Below are 18,969 nucleotides of genomic sequence, written 5' to 3'. Positions count from 1 at the left end.
CTTCTCCGCTTCTTTGTCTGCAGATATACTGTAGCATGATTTACGATACCGTAATTTGGACCATCTTCAAAGATTTATTTTTGATAGAGGAAAAATCTCTGAAGATATTCCAGACACTTGTAATCAGATGTTTAGCCTCCTCGTTTTTATTCATTTTGCACGTTGGGATTTTTTTGAGGGAGGGAGGGAAGATGGCTTTGTTTAATGCTCAATTCTTTACTCAGCTGATAAACTACATAAACTCCACACAAAATGTAAGACTGTGTGAACCGGATACCTGTGTTGTCCTCACCACATCAGGTGACCTAAGGATGTTTTAAGATGGTATTTTCAAACACAGTCACTCATGCATGAAGAAGAATCAGAATGAGCAGAGAGCAACAATATAATTTCAACTTTATGGAAAATACAGTCCCCCTCTTCCTCATGCTGGTGGATTTAGATAGACATGCATCTCTTGGTCACAGCAATGGAAACAGGCTGCCCTCAAATGTCGAGTGCGTGTGTTCGTGTCCTTTGCCTTAGTTGGATCACATAATTCTTCAACTGCTTTATAACATTTTTCTGAAGACACAAATTGTAACATTTTAAGAGTGAAAAGGTGGGGAGTGGGGATGAGACACAGGTGAGTAATGGTAGGTTTTACTGAAAATGGGTAAAAACCTTTCTGTTCTCTAAATTTACTAACAGATTCTTGCTTTTACAGTTTTCTAGGTAGAAGCAAAACATTGTTTTAGCTTTCCCTCTCTATCCCATAAGCCTAAGCTTTTTGATAAAAGAAGGCTGGTTTGAGGAAATAAGTCTTACAAATGATCTTTAACAGTAGACTGAAGTCATGTGTTATTATGCATGAAAGAATACACATAGACCGAAGTAAAGGGGGAACATAAGGCTGCAAAGACAAGCTTACATACGCATCAACATTTTCTCAGGCTACAAACCTTCCTGTTATTTAAAATTAAGAACTACTGCAGCACTGTTATTGGTAAATGGCAGCTTCATTTACTACCAGAAACCCACCCCCATGTAACTCAGCTCTTGTAAAAGCAAAAAACTGGAAAAATCTTAATGTATAGTGCACTAATTCATCTCTGATAAGCGACGAACATAGCACTGAAGGAGAAAAGAGGTTATCAGCCACTGTGCTACATGGTTCACAAAGACACATCCTAGCAAAAAGAAATTCAAGGATCGCTGTTGGCTTTATTCCTGTTCTCAAGAACACCGAGCACTTAACCCAAGACATTATTTCAGACAGAACCTAGAACTCTGCGCCATGGGCAGTCAGTACTTTGTGCCGTGTTAACCTAGGCTAAGGGTATACATGTATAAAAACCTCTAGGAAGAAATGCGAAAGGAGAGGTAACTGCCTGTTTGTCGATCAGTGCAGAAACATACAAGCAAAGAGAGGTAAGAATGCACCGTAACGTACACCCTGGCTGACGCATAGAGCTTTCATTCTTAAATTCATTCTTCAAGCTTTGGAGGGCACTGGAAACATAGGCATACCTTCTTAAGGCATGTATTTTCTGCACGCTCATGCAGGAAAACAGATAAACCCATCATCCTTTCATAATTCAACCCTCAAATTAGACACACACACAATGTATTACATCAATCCCATTCATACCCAGCACTGTTTGCTCCCGCTCACTCACCCATTCAACCTCACTCAGAGCCATTCAGCCCTCATCTGCCAACTCCTTCCATCACAGGCCAATCCATTCTCGATAAACAGTCAAAGACTGTTTAACTCACAGGGTACAGAGCTCTCCCTAAAACCTTACTAGGTAAAACCAACCATTACTCACCAGTGAACAACTGTTGTTTTGGTTATCCTTTATTCATGGCTATTTCCTCATCCCCATGGCAGCCAGCGTTTTCTTGTGCTATCAGTTACACCTCCTGTGCTGCAGTAGTTTCAACAGCTAATTAATTGCCTTAGTGGATCCCCTCGTTATCCTAATTCTATGAGTCTAGTCCAAGGTAAGGTAAACTACGTCCAACAGCCCTGTGCTCCGTTACCACAAACTGGCAAAGAACAAGAATGTATTATTGTTATTTTAAGGGATTATTTCATTTATATTGTAAGATTTTCTTTTCTTGCTAGAATAGCACATGTTTACAGCCTTTCACTGCAGGTATGCTGAGTACTTCAGCCTTACTGCATGTATGTGCATACACAGGGGAACAGAGGCAGGCTAAACTGATGCTACCGTTGTGCACTGAGGAGGGAAAGCAACATTAAAAGTCTGAAGAGGAGCTTTCCATGACATTATACATTAGCTTGTTCACACACATGCAGGAATAAAAACATAACTCATTGTGCTCGGTTATCTGATATTTTTTTAAAAAACTATTTAACAGTTGCCATTTATCCCAGTGAGTACAGAGGGTATTTCTTGTTATTTATTAATCCTTGCACAGAAGCACTAATCCTCAGTAGAGTATGAAGACAACCGACTTTTTAAGGGCTTGAGTTTGTACACTGGAACTCTAGAGCATTTGACAGACCTGCATACCTTAATGCCGCCTTCACTACCTCTCCTCACACAGATATTGCATAGAATCATAGAATCTTCATGGTTGGAAAGGAACTTTGAGATCATCGAGTCCAATCATACACACACACATACAAAAAAAAACAAACCAAGAAAACCAAACCACAACCAAACAACCTACAATCTCTGCCACTAGAGCATGCCCTGAAGTGCCACATCTAGATGTTTCTTAAACATCTCTAGGGATGGTGACTCAACCACCTCCCTGGGCAGGCTGTTCCAGTGCCTGACCACTTTTTCAGTAAAGTAATTCTTCCTAATATCTAATCTAAACCTCCCCTGCCGCAACTTCAGACCATGTCCTCTGGTCCTGTCATTATTCACCTGGGAGAAGAGGCCAACACCCACCTCTCTACCTATATACTCAAAGACAACTGAACTGCCAAGCATGTTTGAAAAAGGACGGGAGCTAATAAAGAGTATTTCCTTGTTTCTCAAACTTTAGGCTTGCTGCTCCTTTTCCCACCCACAGTCAAAACAGACTAATTTTGCTGTTTCAATTTATCTACCTGTTTTCTTATACAGCTGAGGCTTGGGAGGTGGTAGGGGATTCTGCAAAGAGTAGATTACTTTTCCAGTGTTCAGTTATCTGCCTAGTGGTGTATCGTGATGTTTGGACTACACTTCTGGATTTACTACTCAAGTGCTATGCAGAGTTTGAAAGAACGTATCAGAACATCTGTGTTTTATGCTCAGAACTATGACCATCATCTGGATTCAGATGAGACACGAAATTATAGTCCTGTTGCTTCCATCTGACCACACCAATTCGCAATTTCTCCTTGCAGCTAAAATGCTCCCTTTCCATCACATGATGTATCCAGGGAAAAACATTCCAAGTCTTCCTCATTCTTAATTGGTCAAACTGCTTTTTCCCCTTGTTGTTTTGTGCACACCATGCATAAATGACTCTGTATACAGCAGCGGGGCAAGTCCAGATATGTAAATAAATAAATCCTACAGCATCTGGAAAATCAGTATGTGCTGGCGACCTTTCTAGTCTCAAGCAGAGGAGGCAGCACACATCTACATATTGTTTTACCTTTGTAACAAAAGATAGTTTCAAAAGCAAGCTCTTACTAGTATAAACTGAATTATACTTGCAAAAGTCAGAAACAGAAAACTTTAGCACTTGACACAAAGGCAAACTTAAAGATTCATAACTATGGTGCTAAAGCTATATGCAGGAATATTTCCTTCAAAAAACCTTTTGTTTAATTGAACGCTATTATGTTACTTACTCCAGTATCACATGCTGAAGCATATGCAGAAAATGACAGGTGAATCCTGACGTTTCCCACCTTAGAGTTGGAGCTAATGCCCTAAAATACCAAAGTTACCTTTCTCATAGCTCTGCCCTAAGTATTAATCATAATTTCCTAAGGGTGTTTGGTAACACGGTGGAATAACTGTGTTCCTCACAGTAAAGTTCCTACAGATCAAGTCCTATCACGAAGACATAGGTATGCAGTTTCGGAACAAACCTGTTCTATCTGCTTTAAAGGCTGCTAAAATGGCCGTTCTACCTGCCCCCCACCTCCAGCCATGGGCCCTTACCACTACTTTTGCACACCGCATTCAGCGATTACCTGTCCACGTTGCAAGTCTAACTCTTTGATCTGACAGAGAGCTAACCCATAAGAAAACCTTCAAACCATTAAATAAACAAGCTAATCCAACAAACCTCACCACTGCAGAGTCACCAGATCTGATGCTGAGATGAATGGGCTAACTCATGTCCAAGGATCCTGTGTTGTGGTTTGGGCAGACATCCTCGAGGCAGTGTAAGGCTGCCTCTCTTGGGAACAGTCTGCTGCATTTCAGTGGCATTAGACACAACATAAAATGGCACTGCTAATTGCGATGAATATACTCAAAGGGTTTAAAGGGCTGACAAGGGACTCAACACACATCTAGAATTGCTGCTTATCACTCAAGAGCAAGGCACGTCATCGTTACACAAGGGAAACTCCTCAAGACTACCTACATTAACCGCAGGCAGAGGGCTTTAAGCTTCAGGGCACTCAAATGCACTCAACTGCCTAAAGGCCCTGACTCAATGAAAACATCTAAATCCTTACTATTCCTACTCTCTGCCTCTTCTACCAGAAGATGCCATCCTCTGAAATAACGTCCTCTGAAAGGGAGAGAAAATGACGGCGCTTTATCTTACACCCCCCAGAAACGTAAGCTAATAACGTCTCCCCACACCCCACCAAATTAAGAGCTGGAGCACCCATTCAGTTTTGCCGCCTTTGATGAAGTGAACTATAACCTCTCAACAAGGACAACCACAAACAGATTTTAGCTGAGAATATCAAACAAGGTTTTATACTAGTACCCTGTTTCAAAGAGAGTACTAAGGCTAGAAGGTGCTAATAAACCTAAACAACACTGGCAGCATAATGGCCTGAAAAACAGAAGGAAAAATTAACAGAACGCACTCTAAGGGTTAAACCTTTAAAGGAAATTTCCCTAAACATAAATATCCTAAGTCACTACAAATATGACTAGAATGAGGTCCATAAATCTCGATGACATAAGCCAAGAGCAGAGGCCTCCAGTCTTGCATCCTGTATCCTGAATTCCACACATTTTAGGCTTTCTGCAGTGCTTGAACTCTAGACACAGTTCATTCATTTATTTTGGGCCCTAAATCATAAACCGTTTCAGTACAAACGCCTTCTAAAAACGTCTCAATGTAGGAATTAGAGGAATTCTGCTCCCTTATCACTTAAACTTACAGCAGCAAAAAATCCCAACTGATGATCTATAACAGGTAAGAATTTGCAGAATAGCATTTTTTTCAAGCAAAAACAAGTACCTGCAAAGCTCATCTCACATCAGTTTGCTTCCATAATTTGTTGGATGGTTATGTAAAGAGGGTATCAGAAATAATCCCTTGATAATCATCCTTGAAGTTGTACATCATGACCTGAGGTCTTGAGGTACCACATCATGAACACACAAGTGCCATGAAAAGCATCATACTCGGAAAGTATTGCAACAGCTTACCATGCTGGGAGGGATTCCTGTTTGTGACCTCTAACTTGTCATGGGAGCCAGGACTCATGGCAAGCCCTTCCACATCTACATCAAGGCTGGTGAAGCCATTTACTTGATTTTTGTCCCTGGTGACAGTGTTAATGCGTGTCGGGATAGGTTCAAAAGTAGGGTCTAACTCCAAGATCAGCCTGTTCAGTTGTTCAATGGACTGATCAATATCCAAAGTTGGAGAAGCTGGCAAGCCCCCAGCGTTCCGTCCTAGATCCAGGCCATTTGTGTCCCTCTGAGGCACTGGCCTTGACTTAAAACTCTCAGCACTGGCATGTTCTGCAGCTTCAGCAGCACCTGGCATGCTTTCTAGTCCCCTCTGCACAGCATCTCTGCTGCTGGAGCCACGCGTTGGGGTGTCTGGGATTCGGGACTGGCTCTGGACGCTGCCCAAATTCTCCACAGTGTTATGAATGCCAACCCTCATTTCATTCTCTGGGACAAAAGCATATTGGTGAGCAGTGACCATCTGCTGCTGGCGTACCCAGGTCTGAGTAGAATAGTTACTTGGGCCATAGGCTTGAGGCCGGGGTGAGACAGAAGGATTCCGTTGCAATTGCTGAGCTGACTTTGACTCAGTGCTTCCAAAAGATCTCTCATAGAGGGGATCCACCCCAATTCCCAGGTCTGGGGCAAAAGCATTGTGATGCTCTTCCCCAGTGTTACTTCCAAAGCCATCTGAAAGAAGCGAGTTCTGACTGCTCTTGTGGCAACTAAAGTTCCCTAGGTGGGTGGAGTGCTGCCCTTCTGAGGAAGACAAAGTCCCAATGCTGTCCACGCTGTGAAGGTCATGATTAGGCATTTCGTCATCCAGAATATCAGTCTCCCTGTCCTTCAGTTTGGTGTCTCCATTAACGTGAACTTGAGCTGGCACTATGTGGCGAGTCCCACTGTACTTGCTTTGAGCATCAGTCATATCCTTGGTGGTGTTGACAGAATCCTCCAGACCAAAGCCACTAAGTAGCTGGTCCAGTTCGGCCTTCTCTTGTGGGCTCAGACCTCGTTTGACTCCTGGCACAAGGCGCTCCTCAGTCTTGTCTGTCCTGATGGAAGCTGTTGAGTGTCCTGAATCACTGCTGACAGACAGGGTATGATCACTGTGATCAGGACTGACAGTCACAGGAACACCCTGAGCAACACCAGGGATGCTGCTGTCTGAAGAGCTCTTCTTTCTCACTTTCGCATACAGGCTGCCATCAATGGGACCTTGGGTATGCAGCACTGCGGAGAGATAAGTAACAGGGAAAGGGAGAGAAAAGGACAAGGCATTATATAAGGGCTTTGACTGGTGGTGTATCACGCCACAGAAGTCCTGCTAATACTAATGGTATTGTTTCTCCAAAACTAAACTGGCTCTAAAATACAGTATCAACCAACGGCATTATCTTCCCTTGTTTTACGTTTCAACTTATAACAGTTTTCTTGATGGAAATATAACATGCCATTCACAGCTCAAGATGAAATACGGTTCTCTTTTTTTATGCTGTTTTGAATGCATGTTTATGGTTCCACAAACTCTTCATGTTAATTTGAAGAACTATACTATTACAGTGCTAGAAATTTGAGAGACAGCTAACATGCATTTCATTCAGAGCAAGAATGGCAGGAAGCTACCAGCAATACTTGTAACATATCATGCAATTACCAGTTTATCCATTTCTACTACACTACAAACAATCATTTACTCCTTTTCTTGGTGGTGCAAGGTAAAAACAGACTTTCAATCAGAGCTGCGGTCCTTGGAATATAGGTAGGGCCTCTTCACAAACGCATGCATGACAGAATGTCAGACCAGGAAATTTCTACACGTGTCAGGGATCTGGTATGCATTTCACATTTCAATTTTAATAAGCAAGGCCATAATCCCATAAAAGTCAAAATATAAATGATGGGGAGAACCTAACTTTATTTCTGATCTCGGAGGTAGTCACTCAACTAAAGTTCACGAATAACCATTCGTAATAAATAAGGGCTAGAACTTTCCTGTCTGTTTAGAACACCTTTAGAAAATGCAACAATTTTGCAAGAAAATGCATCTACTCATTTTACTAAGGCTAGGTGCTGAAAACAGACAAATTCCCGCTTCCAGTTGCATGAGCACAACTTAGCATGCTTCACTGACATCAGCTATGCACAGAACTGGGTAAGCCAAATTTTACCCTCTTACAGGGCTAATGAACTCTAACGGAGGGCTTCGTTGAAGTGACTACCATTGCTTTTGATCCCAGAACTGTTACTGACATCCATGACCCCGGCTGCTTCCTGCAATCTCGAGGCACGTATCTTGAGTTTTTTAATCTGATATATTGATTTGTCTTTCATGCTGCAGCCACTGCCCCATCTGAATTACTTCTTTTCAATAATCAACAAAAAAATAATAAATCAATGCAAAACATACAGTGGAAAGTCAAGAGAATCACAAGTTAGACTAAAATCTCAGCCTTAGAATTGCCTGCTATGCACACACCTCTACGTGTTTTATCACATATGTAATATTTTAGATGCTATACCTCACTGCTAACGGGAATCACATAAAGTATATACTCAAGAATAACAAGTATGGAATTAATACAAAATGGGTAATTAAAGTCGTAGAAAAAAACCCTTTTCCTTCCCAGAAAAAAAACCACAAACTATAGCAGATTTTTATATACGATAAGGAAGTAAAAAAATCCATTTCAGTTAAAAATACTACTGTGAGAATAATCTCTTCCATGTTATTTCAGAACTACCAACACTGGCAATGGATAAAACCACAGAACACTGACTACAGTGATTTCCTCCTGCAACATTTTAAAAACTCAAGAGTTTATTTGAATCCAGCTTATTTTATCCAAACCACTTTTTCCTACCTCTGCTTGTCAGGGCTTTTTAAAGTTCTCCTTGACATTATAGACCAAGGAGAAGAAACGAAGCCATGGGAGGCACATTCTTATAATCTTTTATTGGACTGGTTTGTCCAGCTCCCACACACATCACACAGGTCAGACCAACCTGAGGTAGATTATGGCTACTGGGCTCTTAACCAGTGCCGAAAATGAACACAATTAATTCTGTTTCTTGCGAAAACTTCAGGAGTAAATATTTCTACTGTCTGCCAAGCCAAGAAGGTAAAAGTAAAGTGAGTGGTTCTACTTTCAATGGATTTAATGCTCATTTACTAAAACATTTATAGTAAATATAAGTCTGAGTAACTTTTCCTACCCATAGTTTGAGAATTGTTTGATGATAAGAAAATCAGACCGTTACAATTTAGTAACAGGCAGATTTTTGTCAAAGGTAACCAACAGCTTAGTCTACATCTGTGGCAGTTCCAGAATCCAAGAGCCACAGAGAGCCCAATGCATTTCAACATCAAATCCACCACGCGTTTTCAAAATAAAATTTCATGAAGCTTCTGAACTATGAAGCTTTGCTAGGCAATACCATTTTAGAAAAAGCAGTAGTCAGAAATTGTACCCACAACGGCAATGAATTCGTTAGTTTATAATGGCAAGAAAAGTGGTCTGGTTGGAAAGATCCTTCATTATGGGACACACTGCCAAGTTATGATAGATTTGATAGATTTTAAACTAATAATTAAAGAACAACTTTTTACTTTTTAAGGACTAGGCACTACTACTTTTCTGATGTTGATTTTAAAAACAGCACATACAAAAGACCAAAATACTCCTTTTCAGAACAAGTCGTCAGCGCGGGGAAACTGTTGTAGAATTTCTCTATAGGCAAACTGTTAGAAGTCTGATGAAGTTTATAATGTGTAAATCCCATGTTGAAAAAAAGAGCTCCTATGCATGAGGTTGAATGTCTGTGTACAGATATTTAAAAACAATATTTATGAAAAAAATACCATATCTAAGCAAAATACAGCCAACTGACAGTTTCTCAACCTCTTTTATGCTGTGATTTCTCGTAAGCTCTCACTACTGCTAGGACAATGAAGCACGCGGTGCTTCACGTGGAATTATTTAATACAGTTACCACAATAAATTGCAAAAATTAAAAAAAAAAAACAAAAACAAAAACCAAAAAATAACACTGGTAACTATTAGGTGATTGGGTGCTTTTTTTTTTTTCCCTATGTGCTTAGTTTTGAGTTTAAAAACTAGAAAACAATACAAAACTGCTTCGTTTTAAATAGTTGAATATCCTGACACAGAATAGGCTTAAAGAGGTTACAGGTCTGAACTGGAACGCAATTAGGCAAATATAGGACTAGTACACTTGAACCATTAAGAAGTCTTCCTGTCTGACTTTTCTGTTACCCAAGACTAGGCATAGTGCTGTAAATCCTTCAAACGTGCTAGTCAGCCGTAAATAACTCATACCAGACGGAACATTCTCACATGCAGATTTGGTTCACCGTACAGAAATGTTAAGTACAAAATCTGTCAAATTCTCAAGTACGGCCATGGAAGCAATGCAAAACCTCTGTGCATTTCCCTCCATTAGCCCTCCCTGTACCATCACACAGTGTCGCACCAGCATAGCAACAGGAGTACAGACAAGGAGATGGACAGAGCGCCTGTGGGCTTCTGACCCGGGGGTCTCGTACGTGTACACTCTGTAAGGTTCGGAGATAACTCTGCCCAGTACTTCTTCCACTAATACAAAATTATCAAATTTATTCTGCATGTTGCCCGGAATGCTGAGCAACCACAAACCATTTGGGGGTCTCCCAACTGTGAACCATACAGCTGCCGTTCTGAAGGAGAGACGAGAATTCAGCTTACCAGTAGGATCTCTACTCAAAATTACGCTATTTAATTTGGAACACCCCCCCAAAAGAAATACAAACAACAAACTTACACATAAGTGGATTATAAGTCTCAGGAATTGCTCATCTGCCCTCTTTATGTTTCCATTTGAAATAAAGAAAACTTTGTTAGAAAGTTGGGGTTTTTTTTAAACATCTGTACAGTATCTCTATACACAAATGTGGAAATGTGCAAATATAATTCCTCAATGTATTTTTAATGGTGTTAAGAATTAGTAGAATAGCTTTCAGCAGAGGATGGGCTTTTCATTGCTTATGATCTTTGTTTGCTGTTTACCTATTAAGTGTGCAAACTGGAACACTCAGGTGCTTCTTTTGGGCTTTGGACTGGATACACCAGCTTTACAATATTCAGGAGTTTTTGTTTTTTCCAATTCTGAATAATTTACACTTCCTAGAGACCGTTCCTTTGCATACTACATTTATGTGTCAGTACAAAACTTGGACTTAAACTACTTCAGGATTCTAAGATGTCATTTAAATAAATTTAAAAGCATCTTTTTCTAATAAATGTGGAAGTTAAATGGCTATCTTTGAACTCTCAAGTAATCCCATTTCTGGCTAAGGCATTTAATTAATTACTACCCAAATCCCAGTTTTAATCTGAGCTGTAGTTCATAGTGAACACTAAGAAAATAGCATTAACTAGTAAGCATCAAGGAAGGGTGCAGGAATGACAAGTAAATCAGATGAAAGGAAGAAAAATTTTGCCACAGGAATTTCTCCCTCCCCTAACCTGTCATATAGATGAATGAAAATGTCTCTTCTGCAAAAACACTTAGAAGTAGAGATGTTTACTACACTGAAGAATGCCATCCGCACTCAGCAGCAGCCAGACTCATAGAGAGATACTACTGAGAACAACTAGAGTCTTTCTGGGACTTCTCATAAGGTTGGGCTCAGGATGGCCCAACACAAAAGTTGGTTAGAACAGAGGCTGTATACTTCAGAGAGTGAAAGGTTCATGGCCAGGAGAGGAAAACTTGCACACATGAATCTGTATACATTCACGAGCCTGTATATGGAAACATCTCATTTTTATGGGGAATCTCAGTAAATCTCACCTTAAACTTCAGCAGTTGTAACATGTTTTTGCTACAGTATGTTCCCTGTTAAAAATAAAATCCCTGAAATTTGAGATTCTCTGAAGATGACTGCAACCACTTTGTGTAAGTAACTGACGACTGTAAACTGTCTGGGCTTCCCAATTACTACATGTGCTAATGAATCACACAGTCCCGTCAGAACTGAACACCATGGCAGAAGGGGTGATGTCCGCACACTAGCACCTCAGTGAAGTATTTCGGCACCATAAAACTGGCAACTAGGTTTTGTGGCGTTCATACCTCAAGACTGCCGGTATGTGGAACGCCAGCAGATTAAAAAGCCTGAACAGCTGTGGACCCGAGTCCTATCTTATTCAGCGTTGGCCTAAGTGTGTTCATAACGAAGATAACAAGTGTAGCTATACTTACTAAGAAGAACTTCACAATGAAAGAAGCCAACAGCTTGAAATATTTTATACGCCCTGCATTGTTGTCTGAGAAATGTACATCACCTAAATTGGTAGGAACTGCATATACATGGGAGGAGAGGCAAGAACTCCACTTGACTAAACAAGCAAACAATTTACCAGGATTCCCAGTCCTGCATGAACCACTTAAAGCGAGCGCCCAGCTATATAGAAGAGGCATTTAAGATGCACATGAAAACGTAATCAGTAAAGCGTGGGAGCTAGATGTCCTACTGAAGTATCCAAATCTGAAAGTCTGGTCCACTGCCAAGCTTCAAAAATCCTCAAGGCAATTTCTCAAAGCAGTGGCTCCCCAGAGGGCGCACCAGTCCCAAGCAGGATTGCAAGCCTAACAGACACTACTTTTGATAATTATGCTAGGACTCGAGGAGTCATATTATGTTATCCATCTACAAGCAAAGCGAGACACACGTATGTTTGGAAACTTTACTTTTGGTTGTGAACTTAAAAATTAACACAATATGGTTAGGCTTCACAAGGAAACACCTGCAATTGTGGGGGATAAAACAATTTATTTGCAACTAGACCATTTTGCTCTAGTAGGCAGGTGCCTTTTTAGAAACCTCCAACAGTCACCAAAAAATTATCAATCTGCATTACAAACAGATGGGAAAGAATGAGACTCACAGCTAAACAAAAACCGAGCTGCTTCTGAGGAGTCTGGACATTAAAACTTGCAGCTCCTGATCATGAAAACACAATGGTTACTGCACTAACAAATTTAAATTATTTTCAAATTTGCACAGGTATAGGAAAACATTCTTAGATTAAATTTTGGTGGGTTGTTTGTTGTTGTGTTGTTGTTTTGTTGGGGGTTTTTTTTGGTAAATATGACAAGCATTTACATATAATTATCCAGTAATGATTAAAATAAAAATCAGGTATGGAATGCTGAACAGCATTAGGAATTTAGTTTTACCTCAGACTTGTGTAAGATTTGTCACTGCAAGTTCAGTGGAAATAATATAACTTAGTTGAGGTAAAAAAAAATAATAATAATAATAAAAAAAAAATCAACTCTGCCTAGAATTTTTTCCCTCCTAACTTGGTTTAAAGGAATATAAAATGCTGTATGAGGCAAAAATCATAATTTTATTTTATTTTCTGCCAGGGAGGAATTAAATATACAGTATCACACTGTTGACAGATGCTGCATTTATAGAACACACGTATACATCAGTGGTTTTACACAAATTTTATATTGGGTAGCCCGAGATATGTTTCTGAACCAGAGTAACCCAGAGAATATTTAGATATGAATTATTTTAAATGGAAACAACCACCACAAATCCATCTGCAAAGGTTCAATGATATCATAGTAGAGAACATGCAAATAGTCAAAAGAAAGACAAGATTTAGATTTTTAGTTATGTGTGTACATACATATAATATACGTATATGTACACCACTTTATATATATATAAGCGCTCTATATAAACTATATATAAGAACTGCATACGTGTGGCTTATTTGTTCATAAAACCAGAATAAATGCATTATTCAAATACTATAAACCTTCCAAATACAAGATTTTGAAGTTCTCCTTGTATTACGTAACACCTTCATTTCATATTCTACCTTTTTCTAAATCATCATTTTGGAATACCTCCCGTCTGCATCCACGTTTTCCATCAAAAAGTGATAAGCAACTTAACTGCAAAACTGAAGCTATTCATATACGCAGAGAACACTTTTGACTGAAGCAAGTGAGCAAAATATAATAGCAATGCAAAATTTTATTCTGCACACCTTGCTAAGTTAATGGTACTGCAGAGGCCTCATGCATTCGACACCTCATCTCAATGCACAACTCAGTCCCCACTCTCTTTTTTTCCGAGGAAGCAAGACTCTCTAAAACGCAGGAGGTAACACAGCTGTCAAAAAACAAGGGAAGTTCACAATGGTGGAGACCTAAGTAATGCTGGAATTCAGTTAACCAAACTGAAGGGGCCCCACTTTCTTTCAGCCTGACCTCTCTTCTCAAGAGCTGTTCCAACTCCCTGAACTGCCCGGGCTGAAGCCTGACAAAATTCCCACATTGAATCTGAATTACACGTACATACCAGTATCGGGAAATCTCTTATAAATGAAAGACTCAGAGCAAAGCGTATGTGTGTGTTTTAGCTCTCATACCTAATACACAAAGAGCAACTTATAGAAAAATTAAGGGCTGAAATACCAACACATACCAACTTCAGTGGCTTCCTTCCAAGCCTGTGTTTCCTGGCACTTCCCTCCTTGAAATCCAAATACCCAAAGGCAGGCTTGTGAGTTAAAAAGTTTTCAGTCTTTCAGTCTTTTGACTTGTCCCCACAGCCACCCCCTGTCCATTCACCACTTGTGAAAACACATATAAATGCAAGCCAGCTAGGTAAACACATATACCACAAATTCAGCAAGAGCCATTCAGTCCACCTGAACAAAAAGACGACAGTTGCAAATACACAAACCTTTGCACACCGTGCCCTTGTTCATGTTGCAGCAGGAAACATTACAGGAGATCTGGATTATTTTTTTCAACCTCATAAATAAATATTTCTACCTTCAGGCAAACCTGGACAAGTCCAGAGCTGCATTCCTTCAAAGTTAAATCTTTTTATGTGTGCTTGTCTTTTTCTTTCTCCCTCCCTAACACACACAGGCCCTCATTCCTTGCAAACGCTTCCCATGTAATTCCTATAAAATACATACAGAAATACACGTGGTTTGTATTTCCAGCTCTTGAACCACAACAAAGCTTCTTACCTCTTTACTAGGCACGATGAGGAACTTTCTGCAATAGTCAGTCTTTGGCTCATTTAAACCAACTAATATTCTCTAAGAAAAACACTGCACAGAGGAAAGCCAGAGTTCGGGCAAAATCCCCAGCTTGAAAAGGCAAGAAATGTCTCTACTCCTGCTGTTTGAGCCGCAGCTGCTGTTCCTGCTCCTGGAGGTAAATGGTCTCGCTAAAGAAGCGTGAGACTTGTATCAGCCAGAAAAAGCCAATGAAAATGTAAACACGAGGGAGGAGCCTGAGGGGACACTCAGGTTCAATGAAATCTGAACTCCTGGAGTCAAGGAGGAGTGGAAATGCGTTGGCTGAAAAGGTAATTCAGTCTACAAGCTGTTTCCTTACAGCTGTTCTTTTCTCAGACTGTTTCAATATCCAAATGAAACCGAGCAAGTTTCAGCTCCCCAGATCATTTAGCCACACGCTTGTGATTGCTTCCTTTTGACGTCTTTTTCCTAAAATAAACAGCTTTTAGAAAATGTTGTTCTTCTGCGCTGAACAATGAGGTCAGACACTCTCATCCACATCTTCATGAATTTGCATATTACTGGAGTTCCAGAAAGCTGCTCTTGCCTGAGAAGTCCTGCAGTGTTAACACTTATTTTCACGTAGCAGCTGCTGCTCTCAAGCTCCCAAACCCCAGCAGGTTTTGACTCTGTCTCTGGAATGAATCAGCTCAAACTAGGGGAGGAGTGAGCCTCTTAGTTTCTCCTTTAATAACAGCTGTATCTCACCACACAGCAGCCCACAAACTTTTGCTCTAAACATTATTACAAATGTACATATGCATCACCACCAGCCAGCCATGCCCTTAGACAACATTCATTTTCTATTTCAGGGACTGTCCACACTTTAACAACTTCTCAGTTGAGCAAAGGATAAATGTGGTTGTTGCAACCACAGAATACATCTACCTGTTCATTGCTTATGAAAGAGTTAGAAGTTAAGTTGAAACCCAAGCAGAAAGCGCAGACTTATCTGTTCAAATGTTGCTGTTCCTGCAAATCAGTAAATGGCTGCACATGAAACCAGTTAAGACTCTGATAAAAGACACAAACCACAGAACGCAAGCCATGCTGGCAGAGCTTGCTCAGAACCAGAGAAGTGGCTGTCTCCTCTGGGACAATGCAGCATCGCTTGCAAGCTGGAAACTTCCAGCACCTGCCTCAAAGATACAAAAAGAAACAAAAAGGTATATTCAAAACTCTGGATGCAAACTGATGAATCTCATTTAAGATGGAAATTTAGTTGTGGTCTCACTGCATTTTGATTCTCTCTGTAGAAAAAACCCCAACTGTATCTCTTGCTTCTGTTACATCCCTCTTCTCCTCCTTCATAAGGCTGCACTGCACGCGCATCCTGGTGAGGTTGGACCATTAGCACTCAGCGTGCTTGAACACAGGTCGAGTCTAAACACCAGCGCCTGCACTAGCTAGATTACCAGAAGAAACCTGGACAAGCTAATTGCAACTCTGCATAAATTAACTAATCCTAGGATAGCTTACCTGTAACAGACTGATTCAGACAGATCACCATGCTGCTGAAATGTTATTGTTCTAGAAAGCCTTAGCGGTCCTCCACACAATCATGGCAACAATGCTTTGGGAACTCAAGCAAGCCCTGTATAGCTACAGGTTAAATCTATCCATGGATGTGTTTAGAAAGCTGTTCTCAAACCGTATCACTCAACCAGTTTTGCTGATGCTTCTTCTGTTATCAGTTCCAGGCTTTCTGGAACACATCACCCTTTGCAGTACACCGGGTACCTCTGGTTGTGTGCACGTTCCCACATCTGGGGACTACTGGATTACTGGGCGTGCCAGTCTGGTCCAGTTCAGGTATGGAACATTTAAATTCTGTAAACTAGGCTACAATATAGAGCTCTTCGGAGCAAAGCAAATGAACTGATCAAAAGTTACGTGAAAAAGATACGGATCAGCATTGTGAATCCATATCATCTTAGACCTTTGCATTGCCCAGTCATGGTACTTACTACAATTTGGAGACCTTAAAACTGCATTTAGTGCAACTTTCAAACTGTGATGTAAAAAGTAGGTCCTGATTTGGTAAATTCGCCCAAAGCTGCAAGATCAATTTCTGGTTCATGAACATTCATCTGGCAATCCTTTAATACATTTTTAGAGAGTTTTTAGAAAATTACTATTTGAGGATAACAGAATGGACTGGAAAGAAAGGAAAATGTTCAGAAGTCATCTTCTACCACTGCTTTTCCTCTTTTCCTTCCCCTTCTTATCCAAGACATCCAACCAAATACTGATAGAATCATAGAATCATTTAGGTTGGACAAGACCCTTAGGATCATCGAGTCCACCCATCAACTCCACTCTACAAAGTTCTCTGATGTTAATATATGCATTCCATTTTAAAGAACTAGTTTTCCGACATGAAATAGCAGTAGCTAACTCATCAGGAAGCTGTTTGGTTTGCTATGCTTCTCAAGTCCCTGACTCTTAACAGAAAAGTAAAGGAAGCTGAAGAAAACAAGGCATGTAACACAAAAAAGCAAAAAGTGAACAAACACTCCGAAAGGAAACCAACTGAGTGGGTTGCTGCTAGCAAAAAGCTAACAAGCATGACCCTCAGGCTCACCTGAGGTCCTTAAACCTTGACTCTTTGAGAAGCAAAGGAGAGACCACACAGAATCTTTATGCTGTGCAAATACTAATGTGTATTTCCCAGCCATTCAAAAGAATTACATTTTGTACTTTAATGATTTCACAAGGACTCTGGAGTAAGAAAAAACTGCTTCACAAAGCACAGCTGCTAGACCAGAAGCTTCTAGTCCAGCCACCATGAAACACAAGAAGAGGCCGGCCAGCACGGACTCACCTGTAGAACACTACTATATGGTCCCACTTTTGCCCACCTGGGATCAAAAGAAAACACTTATGTCGTGATCCAAAGAACAAACAATAGAGTGATATATTTATTACTGCTACCCCATATACAGACGCTAGCACCTATTGTGTCATTTCGATTCTACTTCTGAAAACGTTTCTCAGTCATTTAAGACTTAACTTGAAGTATCTCGTGCTTGGATAACTAGCAAAAGAATAACAAAATGTCATGGTACAGAAACATTGCCACAAGTACAAAACACTAAGTAAAGTTTAAGGGCATTACAAAGACACTGAACTGCGTAAAACTATTTCCTTTCATTCATTCCAAAACCAAAGCCCATCCTCAGGAACACTCCATTAATTTGCAAGTGTGTACTCCAAATGCTGAGGTTCAGAAGTCACAATTATTCTTCCTTACAGCTGGAACAGCACATTCATCTAAGTCATGGCTTTTCTTTTACTATCCTGTTAAGATTCGAGAAAAAATTAGTTATGGTCATTAAATGTAAAGTAGCAGAAAAACACTGATGACTACATAGAATCACAGAATGTTTTAGGTTGTAAGGGACCTTAAACATCATCTAGTTCCAATCTCCCTGCCATGGGCAGGGACACCTCCCACGAGACCAGGTTGCTCAAGGCCCCATCCAGCCTGGCCTTGAACACTTCCAGGGATGGGGCAGCCACAACTTCTCTGGGCTACCTCTTCCAGTGCCTCACCACCCTCACAGCAAAGAATTTCTTTCTGATATCTAATCCAAATCTACCCTCTTTCAGTTTGAAGCTATTACCCCTAGTCTTATCACTACATGCCCTTGTAAAAAGTCCCTCTCCAGCTTTCTTGTAGGTCCGCTTCAGATACTGGAAGGCTGCCATAAGGTTTTCAGCTGGGACCGGTGTTGTTCAACATCTTTGTCACCAGAGTGAGACCCCACCTAGAATACTCTGTCCAGCTCTGTAGCCCTCAGCACAAGGACATGGACCTGTTGGAGCGGGTCCAGAGGAGTGCCATAAAGATGATCCGAGGGCTGGAGCACCTCTGCTGTGAGGACAGGCTGAGAGAGTTGGGGTTGTTCAGCCTGGAGAAGAGAAGGCTCTGGGGAGATCTTGTGGTGGCAGTAATAAAAAAAAAGGCCTGCCCATTCAGCAGGTAAGATGTTTATATATTGGTAGACTCCAGACACAGAGAGAACAATATGAAAGAGCTCTAGTAATGCAACAGTTGGACAGAAGATGTCTACAATAAGTAGGCAGCCTGGGTTGTGACAAAAAAAATCGTTCCCTCTGCTTACTGGAAGTTGCTTCCTTCTGTTCAGTCTGGAAGGAGTTTGAACTCGCTGCTCTCCCTCAGCATTCAGATACTGCCCACGTTTGAAAGCAGAATCTAGAGGAGGTATCATCAATACGCA

The 18,969-nt window shown here is 40.6% G+C and overlaps 1 protein-coding gene across 9 annotated transcripts in view; it reads right to left on the bottom strand.

Annotated features, from left to right (window-relative positions):
• The window catches only part of TNS3 (tensin 3), a 187,496-nt gene that overhangs the window by 56,578 nt on the left and 111,949 nt on the right, over positions 1-18,969 (bottom strand). For all 9 annotated transcript variants that reach the window (XM_074575680.1, XM_074575683.1, XM_074575679.1 and 6 more), the window contains one exon: positions 5,577-6,836. In XM_074575680.1, coding sequence (XP_074431781.1) covers positions 5,577-6,836 — 1,260 coding nt within the window. The remainder of the gene's footprint in view (positions 1-5,576; positions 6,837-18,969) is intronic.

This window comes from Larus michahellis, chromosome 2 (assembly GCF_964199755.1).
Source record: "Larus michahellis chromosome 2, bLarMic1.1, whole genome shotgun sequence".
In the NCBI taxonomy this organism is placed as follows: Eukaryota; Metazoa; Chordata; class Aves; order Charadriiformes; family Laridae; genus Larus; species Larus michahellis.
This window is presented reverse-complemented; position numbering and strand designations above follow the sequence as displayed.